At 30.2% G+C, this 13,525-nt stretch overlaps 1 protein-coding gene across 1 annotated transcript in view; it reads right to left on the bottom strand.

The window, feature by feature from the left end:
- Positions 1 to 13,525, bottom strand: part of LOC107440290 (sodium/potassium/calcium exchanger 5) — a 37,207-nt gene that overhangs the window by 2,632 nt on the left and 21,050 nt on the right. The window contains exons 5-8 of the mRNA XM_043046591.3: positions 10,869 to 10,969; positions 9,583 to 9,673; positions 5,596 to 5,788; positions 514 to 741 (exon numbers count right to left, since the gene is read on the bottom strand). Coding sequence (XP_042902525.2) covers positions 514 to 741; positions 5,596 to 5,788; positions 9,583 to 9,673; positions 10,869 to 10,969 — 613 coding nt within the window. The remainder of the gene's footprint in view (positions 1 to 513; positions 742 to 5,595; positions 5,789 to 9,582; positions 9,674 to 10,868; positions 10,970 to 13,525) is intronic.

Genomic DNA, 13,525 nt, shown 5'->3' with positions numbered 1-13,525 from the left:
AAATATTTATAACTTACATAGCTGATAACTTGTACAGCCGTTGAGAAATAATTTTGGTAGTGGCAGCAACGTTAGCGAATAAACTTAAGTTGTTAATTTTAATCTTTTTTGAAATTTATCGCCACTATTTAAGACACCAATTTTTGCCTTTTTCGTAGCCCGTTTCAACCTTGGGGTTGGTAGCCAGGATCAAACCTTGAATTCGCACTTACTAAAAACAAATTTGAAGCCAAATGTAAAACTGCATTTTGCGAAGATATAAACCGAATAAAAAAAATGTATATATATATTTTAACAATAATTTAATCTAATAACTCCATAATTTCTTTGGCCTCCATCTCTTTTTGTTTTGTTATAAAATATAGTTTAGGCATGAAATAACATAAAATCTCTGAATAGGAGTCAATTTTTGCACTTTCATTCTTAATTGATCATGTTCCATGTTCCGGTTCTAATGAATTCGGTTGGTGAAATAAAATTTGAAATACAAAATAATTAAATTAGATAACATACCAATTACTGTGACCATCCAGACAGCCAAATAAGAGAGAACTCCAATCCATAGAACTGCCATGAAGAATGTTACGGGAAAAAATTTGTACAACCTAGGGTTACTACTGTCAGGTATTGTGATGTAGAAAAGTAGTTTCGCTGGATACATGATTATCCAGCAGGCAAAATTTATGGGACCTCCCACAGGTAAGGTGCACAGAGAGCTACTGCCATTCCTTCCAATCTCGTCTGAAATATTCAAATAAAATATATTCCTGCTAGTTGACAGTCGAGTAAAATTCAGAAATTTCACTTGTAAGACAAGATTTTGATTTTTCTTATTCTAGAAGTATTAATTTAATCCTTTCCGGAACAACGAATTTCGATTAGAAGTTTTAGTCAGGTAGGACATTCTCAAGTGCTACCTAAGACTTTACATTCTAAAAGAAGGGACATAAATCAGCTTTTAGTTGCTCAAAGAATAGTGGTTCTAAACGTTCAAAAGCAATTCTAATGGTTTGTAACATTTGTTAAGGTAATTAATGGTTACATTTGTTAAGGTAATGGCTCCAAATTCAACTGAAAAAATTACATGAAAAATTTAGAAGTTAAAACTGTTAAAAAAAAAATATTAGAACAAAGCAAGCTAAAAGCAACGGTGTAAATGGCCAATACAAAATCACTGTGGGATAAATCCTTGAAAGCTAAAATCCAGTTGATTAAAAGTCCAAGGGGTTAAAACAGTAGTAAAAGCTAAAAGTCATTCGGTAAAAAAAAAAATAAATCAGATGGCATGTTTTATTATGTTGTAATGACCAGAGTAAGCTAGTCAGGGGCTAAAATATCGTCAAGAGTTTGTTTAATGATGTTGATCGCAATTTTCCTCCCGAGCCAGTATAGCGTGCTTCGTTTCAAGATGTTCGTCTTGATTGTTGTTCACATGGACCACGAAGCGCCTGCCCGGAAGCGACTTTACACATTGTCGACTCCCGAGCACCTCCACTCGCCGCGGTTTTATTTGTCAACTGTTTCACCGCCTTATCTAGTAACCCTCACTCAGAGGCAACCCTACGCTCGCCGCAATACAGCACTCGCAAAAGTCAGAAACGAATCTTCGCGCTCATGGATATTTTTAAAAGTTGCTTGTTGAATTAAGTTAAAATTTTATCCTCGTTTAAGACTAGAAAAATTCAAATAACGAGATCAAAATACTTCGTCCTTCTATAAAGAAAAAGTTACATACACACAATTATTTCAGTTAATTACATACATATTTCGGTTAAAAAAATTTTCAAATAGAAACTATTCTCGTAAATTAAATAAAAATCTGGAGTAATAAAATATTTATATCTTCAGAATAATCAATTTCTTTTGAACATCTCAATTAATAAACAAAGTTTAAAAAAATAATCCCCTATATAAATCATCACATTATTAAGTGTACATATTTTTGAAGATAAAAGTATTAAAAAAAAATGTACGCAGTTTGAAAAATAATTATTTTTATTTCCTTCATTTTTACCATGTGTTTTCAATTGTTTCTATTTTGGAAAAAATATGTATTCTTCAAAATGCTTACAATATCTTAAAAAAATTGCATATATTTTATACTGAACAACTTTTGATTGACAATATTTTCTTCATAAGAGAGTCCTTAAAAAAATTTGAAAATATTTTCATTAAATTTGTTCAAATATTTTCTGTAAAATGCGTGCTATTATGAAAACAAAGAGAAAAAATATTTTTAGTAAAGCCATGACATAAAGAAACAAATCTATGACATATTCACTACTATTTTCGTATAGTTAATTTATTTTTCATAACATCAAATCATATTTATTAAAACTTAAAGTTGTGGTTGCTCAACTTTTTTTAATGTTTCTTAAGTTTGTCAGATAAAATTCCGATATTTTCCATTTTTCTTGCTTCTATCACTATTATTTGTATATATCTGAAATTACTCACCTCTGTTTTAATTGTTTCCTAATTAATTTTATCATATATTTTGCTACATATATTTATCCTTTCATTCTATGCTTCATTAATTTCATAACTTATCCATCTTGTAACTTTTTTATTCATAATTTTATAACAACTTTAGCTCATTAGATTCTATAACTCAACAATTGGTATGTATATTTTATAATTTCTTTATTCAATTTTTGGGCTTCTAAATAAGATATGGAAAAAATACTATGAAAATTATTACATTTATTGTCAATCTAAAATTAGGCCTTTTTTCCTCCTAAGTGCGAAAACACATTTACTAATTTAATGTAACGTAATTTAACACGATTCATCTTTTTTAATAAGAACGATTCAGAGAAAAGCAGGATCAGTAAAAGTGAAATGTGTATTTTAATTTATATTCTGCTTCAAAAATGAGACAAAAGAGACACAGAAAACTTTTCTGTTATTATTTAATAGTATTCATTAGTCTTTAAAATTCCAAAAGAATTTTTAAGTTTCTGGAATCATACAATAGTCTCATTTGTAACAACTTGTTTTTTAATTTTTTTTCACACAATAGCTTTTATTGTATGTAATTTGCTTTAAAAGTTCAAACATTTATTCTTACATTGTCATGCAGTCTGTGTGTCTGAAAACTGTATGACCTATTTTATTTTATTTGTTCCTTGCAGAATGGTAATAATTGTTTCTTATTTGGTAATAAAAATCTTACTTTCGCTGAGATCGCAAGAGTTTTGTTTTATTATCATAACATCGATGAATTTTTTTGAGAAAAGTGTAAGTCCTCAGTCTTTCAACCATATTGCTTTAAAACTACTTTCTTTATTTAAAGTAAATTATTAAATTTAAAAATTGTTAAGATTCTCTTATTTGACTTAATATCTTGTCTTTAATGAATCAGAAATAAATAAACAGATTGTCCTTATATGATATGAGTTATGATATGAGAATGTCAAAGTTGATGCTTACTGTTTACATTATATTTTTATTTTGCAAATCATAAAAAGTTTTCTTTAATCAAAATTGTGTTCACCTCATAAATACACTTTAACTGCTACAAATTTTTAAGTCCTGGCTACCAAAGCTGTGGAGTTGGCTAATACGTATGAAGGAATTTATCGTTTGGGACATAACATTTACAAAAAAGTATCAAATCTAAGTGCAATTGTTTGGAAGCAAATATTATTCGCACTGCAAATGGGAATCATTACATCAAATTTAATCATAGATATCAATGTCAGAAAAGTAAAAAAGAATAAATTCATGTAAAAAGCTGATAGCAACAATCTCCACATCATTACACGTATATAAAATGAAAATGCTTAAAACTCATAAATTGTGTAGTTACTTAAATTAAAGGTTTTAAAAACTAAACAATAAGGTACAAAACCCTGCTGCATTATTGAATATTGCGTCCACATGCTTGATAAAGACACCATAAATTATTTGCAATAAATTTATAAAAATAATTATAAAGCTATATTCTACTCATATATCCTACACCCACAACAAAACTTTATCCTAAAAAGGATATAAAAAGTAAGAAATAAATATGTGTTTCAGGAAGTCCGAATAAAAAGAGAATGATAATACACAAAAACTTTTAAAGCAGCTAAATTTATTCACACATCATGTTCACTCATGCGTTTTTTAAATCGTATGTCGCAAGTGAAACATGCGCGAATTTAATATTCGAAGATTTTCGCTAGAAAATTTGAAACCCGACTTGGCGAATGTAACATTGGCGAATTTCAAAATACGGTGCCAAGGAAGTGCCCGGGAGTCGACAATGTGTAAAGTCGCTGCCCGCGACCTTGGACAATCTTAAATGAGGTGAACAAGGTCTCACCTTGCTCCACAATATTGACATAATGCTATTTTTTTTAAAGGATCTTTTCTGGTAGATCCCAAACTCTCCGTGACCATTAAGAAGCTGATTAAAAAATTAGATGAGTAGGGTTCGAATCCCAGTAGTGGCTGGTCGATACAAATACGCCCCCGGCTCACATCAACAACACTGTTGACGTAAAATATCCCCAGTTGATGGGTTAAAGTCCGCATGCTGTCAGACTAACGGTGAAAGGTTTTCGTTGCTTTCCTCTCTATGTAACGCAAATGAGGGTTAGTTCCATCAAAAAGTCCTCCATGAAGGCTAATTTCTCCCAATACTTGATCCAGGTGTCCCCTTGTCTTCTGGATTGGCTTCAAAATTACAAGGTTACGGAGTTGAACTGTGGTAGTCGTAAATCCAAAATCGGGTCAGCAGCTCAACGATGGTAATAAAATAAAAATGTACATGTCAGATGAATCGCTTAATTCTATTGAATACTTTTGGTAAAATTTTTTTGAAAATATATGCACATGCTCTTCTGTACCATACATGCTGTGTTTCTTTCAGCTTGAACATTACCATTTAGTTAACCCTTTGACACAGAATTTTTTACTAATTTAGGTCAAAATAAGTAAAAAAATGTTGTATTTAGCATTTTAATAATTTGTGGTTATGGTATACAGTATACACCAGAGTCTATTAAACCGTTAAATGTTCGTTATATCTTCCAAACACGGCTCAATTCTAAACAATAATATTTCAAATTTCCACTTATTTTCAGTTATTTAGATCGGTTATTAATTTACAAAATCAATTATTGAATAATTTTTTATTATGAAGGGCATTTTTTTAAACTATTATTTTTTAAATATAATTTAGTACAAATCTTATTTCGATAAGATTTCAGCAGATTTTTTAAGTAACTATTAGATAATTTTTATAACGAAAAATTACCAAAATATATTTTATCTTGCAATTAGAGCATCAGGAAAAATGTATATTAAAGGGACACCGGTGTCCCAACTGCGTCAAAAGGGTAAATATCCTTCTTCTTTTCAGAAGAAGGGTATTGCAAGAAGTTCTCTTGTAAAAGAACTATTACAAGGGGTTCTTTTAGAAAAGAACTTCTTGCATTATTGTAAAAGGATTCGTGTACTTTCACGAACAGAACTTTCCTATAGTCCTAATATTACTACTTCTTTTTAAGTTTTCTTAGGTGCGGACCAAACCTGTATGTTCAGTACTTAGCAAATACTTACGTATATATATTTTTGTTAAAAATAAAAAAAAAGTGAACCAACCCATTATTTCTGAAGGATAGTTTTTTAATATCGAATTCGTTCTGCTAGGTGTGATTTCCACGCTGAAACTGTCCCGATTTGAAAAACTTGCGGTTCGTGCAACTTCATCAATCTCCGGAATTATTGTTTTTCCTGAGAGCAAACATGCGTTTTCATCTTCCCTGCAACAAACGCACCAGGTTTCTCCATTGCACTAGACAAGAACAATGATTAATTATTATTATTATTAATAATAATAATAATAATATATATATATATATATATACGTATATATATATATATATATACGTATATATATATATATATATATATATATATATATATATATATATATATATATATATATATATATATATATATATATATATATATATATATATATATATATATATATATATATATATATATATATATATTACTGTATCATAGTAAGTAAAATCGCCTTTCTATTATAAAAGTTACGAGATATTCAACAGTTAGAGAATGATACTTACATGGAAAAGATACAGAACTGGTAGTTACATGTTTGCTTTTTTTAGTGTAAACTATTCAAAACTATAACCGTTATACTATTTATATTTTGCGGAAAAAATATCATTTAGCTGACGCTTTCGTTGCGCCCCCCTCTATTATTTCGTAGTTAATTAAAGCAAGCATGGTTTCTTATATTTTATGAGGTTTAAAAATCTCTATCTTGATCAAGTGTGAATTCACGTTCGTTCAAAATTCCTCAACAATAAGGTAAAATTTTTGTACTATAAAATTTTGTGCTTCTCAAATTTTGAAATGTAACTAAAATACGGATACATTTGTGAGACTTTAATGGTATTTCAAAATTTAAACCTGTGTTCAGAGATGCCAACTTCTCCGGACACGTCAAAATAATTAAAAAAAAACGGTAAATAATTACAAAGTAAATTTTGCAAACATTTGACTATTTTTGCTTGCTTTTTAAAAGGTATAGCATGATATTATAACTTTAAACTGGTGAATTATATAAGCCTACGAATTATTTAGAAATAGTGGTGGATAAAAATCTATTGAATTGAATTTATTAAACCAAGAATCACAATTGATAAACTACCACTTTAAAATATATATTTGCTCTCCGAAGCAAGTTGGCATCTCTGTGTGTTTAATCAGCGTTATTTATTTTTACAACGATTGCTATCTTTATTACGACAGAATTTGCGCATGTATTACGGAATTAAACTACTTATTTTTGGGGAAAAAAATATTCAGAGCCATCTATAGAGCTGTTAAGGAAGACGATTTTCGGCGGATTCAGTACAATTAGGAATTGTACAGAAAACTTAAGCAGTCAAACATAATTTCAGTTATTTTATCCTAGAGAATAAGATGGTTAGATCACATCTATAGAAAGGATGATGGTGCAGAAGATGACTTTCAGAATGCTTACTGGCAACCAAAAAAGGGCAAGACCAAACACCGGAGGGATTGACTCTGTTGAAAAAGATCTTAAAACCATGGCCATCAATAAATGAAGAAAGTCTCTGATCGAGTCAGATGGAAACCATAGTTGGGACTGCACTAGCCTGAACTAGGCTGTCATATCAGGAGCTAGCTTGCAGATGCCAGGATATTTTATTTTCTCTAAGTAAATAGTTATAGATCCGAAGGTGGCAGAAATGTAATTTTATTTCGATAGTGAGAGGTAATATTAAGACATTTTCAGCTTCTTTATAACAAAATTGATAGCAGCTATTAATTTTTTGCAGGTGCATACGAACCCTGGTTAATGCATAGTAAGATAAGAACATAATTAATATTAAGAGTGGTAGTAAATAATTTGATTCAACATTTTATTATTAATTTAATTAATTAAATTTATAGTGATTTTTTTCTGAAGTAGCTGCAAACAACTTAAAGATAAAACCTCTCAATTGTGCATAGAAATTGTTCAGTGTGGGCACAATTAAACAAATTAAGTTTTATTTGTCAACTGTTTGAAATATTTTGAGAAACTAAAACTTCTGGGTTGGCAGCTATGTATAATTAACTATCATTTCGGAAAATCACTTCTTAAAAGAAAAAAAAAATTGGCAAGAATGACTGAATGAACAATACATCGTTAATTACAGTCGGTTATCGAAGGACGTCATATGACGTTCACAGTTGAAAGTATGTAAACAAATTTAATTTAAATTGATTTCTAATTGACGCAACATTTCATTAGTTTAAATCCGAAAGACGGACTTTTTTCCAGCTGTCTGAGACAAAATTAATATTTTTAGATACTTTTAATAATAAAAAATATATGTATGTGTTAATTTAAAGTAACTAAATTTCTGTGCTTATAAATAAGAAAGAAAACTATAAATATTTTTTTTAATTGAATAGGCAATTTTTTTTATTCTAATTTTATGGGTGATATTCTCGTATTTTGTCGGGAGCACTGATTATTTTCTTTTTCGCATTTCGTAAATCATCATCGCATTAAAAAAATAAATAAAAATCATAAAATCCGCGGAGTAGTAATTACCTAAAATAAAATCGACGATGAAATCATGCGATTCTTCGAAAAGGAGTGACTCTAATGCGTGTTTCTTTTCGATATTCAGTAGTAAAAAATAATATCGTACAGAAAATATCGGATTTTGAAAATTAATTGGTAATCAGTAGCTATAACTGCTAAAATAAAATCGATATAATCATTGCCTTAAAAAGTAAATACTCAAATGTGCGATTCGAATTTTCCAAGTTATTTGAAATATATCGGGATATTTAAAAATCACCTGAAAATCAATATTAACAAATCGAAACACTAAGATGTATCGGCGTAAGCGGTTCTAAAAGTGATTATTTAAATGCTTAATTTGAATTTTGCGTGTAAATTTCTGCAGAGAAGAAGACTCAAAATTTTTACTTCCCTAAAGGAAAATCTTTCTACAAGAACTCTGTAACGTTCTGCGACACTGTTGCCGTGACACCGCGATTCTATCACGGGAGTTTAAACGTACTTATATCAGGGCTGCTATTCTGCTAAGTGTTCCATAGTCCTCTAAAACAATAAACATTAAACAAACATTGTCAACAGACATTCAAAAGTCGTATGAATGTCTTTTTATAATGTCACTGCAATTGGCATTTTATTAGTGCTAGGAAAACACTTTTATGAATGTAAGAGTTAGCAGGTTTAATGAACTATGGAAAACTGATTTTTGAGTAGAAGAATGAATAATCAGGTTGTGCACTGAGTCCAACTAAAAATTTAGAGCACACAGTGGAGAGTTTTGTATCTAAATGAGTCGTTGCCGTGAGAACGATAAATTGGTAACTTTAGTGCGATGGGCAACCCAGAAACGAGTGGTATTACCTTACCAGGACGCCTGGGGACCACTATGAAAAAGTCACAGATAAGGTAGTTGACGGATTGTCTATCGCTTAATCGCTTATATAACCTTTCCTTTGTCGTCGATGGATTTTTGTCAATCTCGTGTAAATGTGTAGTTGGTTGTATAGATTTTCTCTATTATTTTCTATTTTATTACACCAGCTTAAATTTTAATATTATTCTGACCCTCGTAAATATTATTATACTCTCATCTAGTCTAATCTCAATTATGTTTAATTTCCTAAAGATTTCATCATATGTTCAATCGACTGCTTTCCCACTCATGACTTTACTATTTGGTGCGTGGCAACCCCTCTTTCCCCAATTCTACTCCCACTTCACACATTCCCCCATTATATGTCTCAAAAATCCGATGAATCAGTGCTTCGGCGGCAGCGCACTGAGATTTGAGAGGAACAAAATGAGTCGCTGTTTTGGTTACCCACATGTATGCTACATGTTTGTATTTCTTCGTAAAAAGCGATGAGAAATTCGAAGAAATTTCTCCACAAATTTTAATCTGCTCAAAACGATAAAAATCCTTTTTTTTTTTCACTTCTCTGTTTCAAAACAAATTCTTCAAAAGATTAAGTTAAACTCAAGTTGAGGAAAAATTGAAATATTTTATTTACCATATTCCGAGAGGCTTTCTCTACCCTTCTATTGAAACCCATAATGATGAGATACACGAAAAATATGAAAAGCAGCACAAGAGATTCCCACCTAAGAAAATACGTGATTCAATTAAAACTTAAAGTTAATAAATTGTTTAAAGAGTAACAAGTGAAAAAAATAGATTCAATTTTAGCTCTATTCACTTCATAATAAAGTAAATTATTTATTCAAAAATGTGTATTTCACCGGCAAAAGGGAAAATTCGGCATTGTACAATGTTCGAAAATCGTCTGACAAAGTAGGAAATGATTAAATGTTCCTCACATTGCCTAAGCATAATCAGATGATAATTTGGCAAAGTATGAAAAATTATTATTCATTATACTCTGATTACTTGAATTACTTTTAACTTGATTAATTTTAATTAATCTGATAATGTTTCATTAATACTTTTCAGATGAAAGTAATCTCTTTGGTGCGACAAGCATACTCATTTTTTTTTATTTAATAAAAAGCATAGAAATCCCAATTTATAATTAATAGTTCGAATTTTCGAATTGATCATTTATGGGAGCCATTGCTCAGTATTCCTCACAATAATATTTCTTAAGGTAAAGGTTCATTACCAGGCATGCTCCAAAACTATATTTCGTGCACTGGTGTTAAAGGTAAAATACTGTTGCCCGGTATTAACTTATCTGATATTTATTTTGAGTTTAAGGGCCATTGCTTGGTATTCCCAACCCTGATGTATTTTTTAATTGAATATTCTTAATTATTACCAAAATAAGAAAGTTAAAGAGAAATTTGAGTTTCATAAAAAAAAATATATTGATTGAATGAGGAAATGTGATTTTCCTGATGATAAAGAATATAGTTGGTAATTTGAAATGGATGTTTTAAGAAAATAGTACAAGTTTCTTCTCTCTATTGTTTCAGGTCTCAGGGAAAAAGGGAAACATTAATAATTATAGTTGGTCTGTTAAAAGGCTGAGGGAAAATAATTCTTTCCTTAGGTTCATAAAGGGAAAGTTATAAAATGTTAATTCATGCATAACTTGAAGTCAAAAATAGATAAAGAGACAGGAGGTGAATATTAAAGTGTGAGAAAGATTGTTTAGTTTTGAATAATAAATTAAGAAAAATATTTAGATAAAGGAATAACATAAAAAGATTAGTTGAAGCATAAAAATAAAAAAGGTATATATATATATATATATATATATATATATATATATATATATATATATATATATATATATATATATATATATATATATATATATATATATATATATACTACCATTCGACAATGTTGTCTTCGATGATCCAGATAAGAGTTATAACAGTGACTGCATAAACTGAACAATCTCTCGCTATTGGATACCAGTCTATATCTAGAACCTATAAAAACAAAATTTTTATTTAATTGAATTAATAAACAGGAGCAAGAAAAGGTCAAACTATTTCGTTATCAAATTACAGGAAAACGAGAATATGGAAATGCTTCTCGTATGCTAACTCTATGTGAATAATCTTTCTTTCAGCAACAAATGTTTTTGTAGATGACAAAACTGTAGGCACAATTTGGAAGGTCATGCATGAAACTTTTAGAAATTATGTCGTTTTTACCTATTTGAAGCTCGGTTCGACCAAATAAGGGGAGGATGTTAATAACTTTTTTCAAGCTTTAATACCAGGAATTTTGAAACCATTTTGTAGGATTTTAATACAGTGAAACCTCCAGGAAAGACCACCTCTATTTACGACCGTTTTCGGGAGGCACGCAATTTTGTTGAAGAAAATCTTCAGAAAATACCAGTAAAACCTCTCTCAATGACCGGGCAAACATCTGCACCAAAAGCGGAAAAGGTCAAATAAGGAAACATGAAAAAAACATCAAAACAAAAAAATTAACAAAACAAATAAATAGATTAAAATCGATTCAAAATATTTGTGTCAGGCTCTTATTTCGGAGTTCTTTTTGACGATACAACATCACGTTGCAGTTGCAGACTAAAGACGATGCCACCAATCATTTACTCCTAGAGTTGAATGTTAAATTAGAAAGAAAAATATTTTAGAAAAAAAACAAACATTCATCTTCTCACATTTTGAAGCTATCCTAATTCTTATGATATAAAATTAAATGCAAACTTAAGCAAAAAACATTATTTTTCATTCATTTAAAATAGTTTTATCATTCATAATTGGTAAACTGGTTTTCACACATAATTGTATCAGTTGAGATCATTTTCATAGACACTAAATTTCATAGACACAAAAAGTTTTTACACGTTTTAAACTTAAAAGAATTTTTAAATTTTTTTAGGTATATCAAGTATCTTAAAATCCTATTTTTGTGATTTTCAAGAAGTAACTTTTAACTAAATAGTTTGCGAGAATCTGTATAGCTCTAAAAACACTGTTTTTTCTTCTAATATGCATTTTTTTAAAAAATATCCGTCCCACGATGCCATTCCATTAGCGCAACATTTGATGTAAAAAGTACCTTTTTGATAAAAAGTAATAAATAATTAGCGCTTAAGTTAAGTTGATACTTTTTAGTGTTACTACAGCTTACAGCTTTAGTTTTAAAAATTTAGGCGAATGCATAGTATCTGATCAGAATAAAAATAGACAGAGATAGTTGTATAGGTAAGCATAAATTGTTTTGCTTCAACGATATAAATTTAAAAAATGATATAATTCTGTTACCATATTTCATCTTTTCACAAAAGTACAGAGCGAAAAGTTTATCGGTCAATAGGTAATTTCTATTAGCTTCAATAATTGCAATCAGATTCATCAGTTCAGTTTATCAGACAACCAGGAATAAGTGCAGATTTTATAACCATCGTTGAAGAGGTGACCCAATTTTGAGTTTACGGCTACAAATGTTCAACTCCAGAACCTTGTAATTTTGAACCCGATCCAGAAGACAAGGGAACTCCCGGTTTAAGTATTTGAAGAAATTGGCTTTCGTGAAGATTCGTTTTGATAGAACTAACCCGCATTTGCGTTAGATGGCGAGGAACAACAAGAAAAGCTCCCTCGGCTAGCCTGACAGAAGGTGGACTTTAACCCATGATCCGTCTAACACTGAGGATATTTTACGTCCGTACTGTGGTCGATGAGAATTCGTATCGAGCAGCCATTACTAGGATTCGAACCCTGTTCACCTCATTGGGAGGCAAGTGCTCTATCCCCTGAGCTACCCAAGCCCAAAAATGGATATTGAAATAAAATTTGTATAAAGTAAATTTGAATATAACTCAAGTAAAAAAAAATTATTTAACTTTTTTTAAAATCCATCATATTAATCACCAAAATAATCTGAAAAAGTTAAAAACATTGGCGCACAATTTTTTCCCCTGCTGCTTGCGATTTTTTAACAGTTCTTTCAACAGCCGATTTGGAATATTGATTACCGATTTCTCACCACTAGCTGCATTTTTTGCTCACTGTCGGGACCAGGATTTATTAAAATTCCCTTTCAAGTGAATACTAAGTGTCACTACTTCTTTGCTACGCAGGGTGTGGTATAAAGAAGGCGATAATACATTTCAGTTTATTATGCGATAAATTAAGGATATATGTTTTAAGTGTCATTTTCGAACAAGCAGTCAAGAGTGCATATATGTTACATAATACAGTAAATTATTATTATTTTTTTAAATTTGTACATTCATAATAATAATAACATCATCATCATCATATTTGGCTAGACAGCCCAGGGGGGGGGGCAGTGCCTTCCTTTGAATTCGAATCCACTTCTCTCTACTATTGACACTTGTTCGCCAGTTTTTCTCCTTTAGAGAAAGGAAATCAGTCTCAACTAAATCTAGCCATCTCAGCCTGGGTCTACCTCTTTTCCTGTTCGTTAGGGGTTTGTGTAATAGGATTTTCTTTAAATTTGAGTCATCATTCCTTCTGAAAATGTGAGCTGCCCAGTTCATT

The sequence above is a fragment of the Parasteatoda tepidariorum genome, chromosome 6 (genome assembly GCF_982258835.1).
Source record: "Parasteatoda tepidariorum strain Cologne lab strain chromosome 6, Ptep-v5.0, whole genome shotgun sequence".
In the NCBI taxonomy this organism is placed as follows: Eukaryota; Metazoa; Arthropoda; class Arachnida; order Araneae; family Theridiidae; genus Parasteatoda; species Parasteatoda tepidariorum.
The sequence above is the reverse complement of the archived record's forward strand: the minus strand, read 5'-3'. Positions and strand labels throughout refer to the sequence as shown.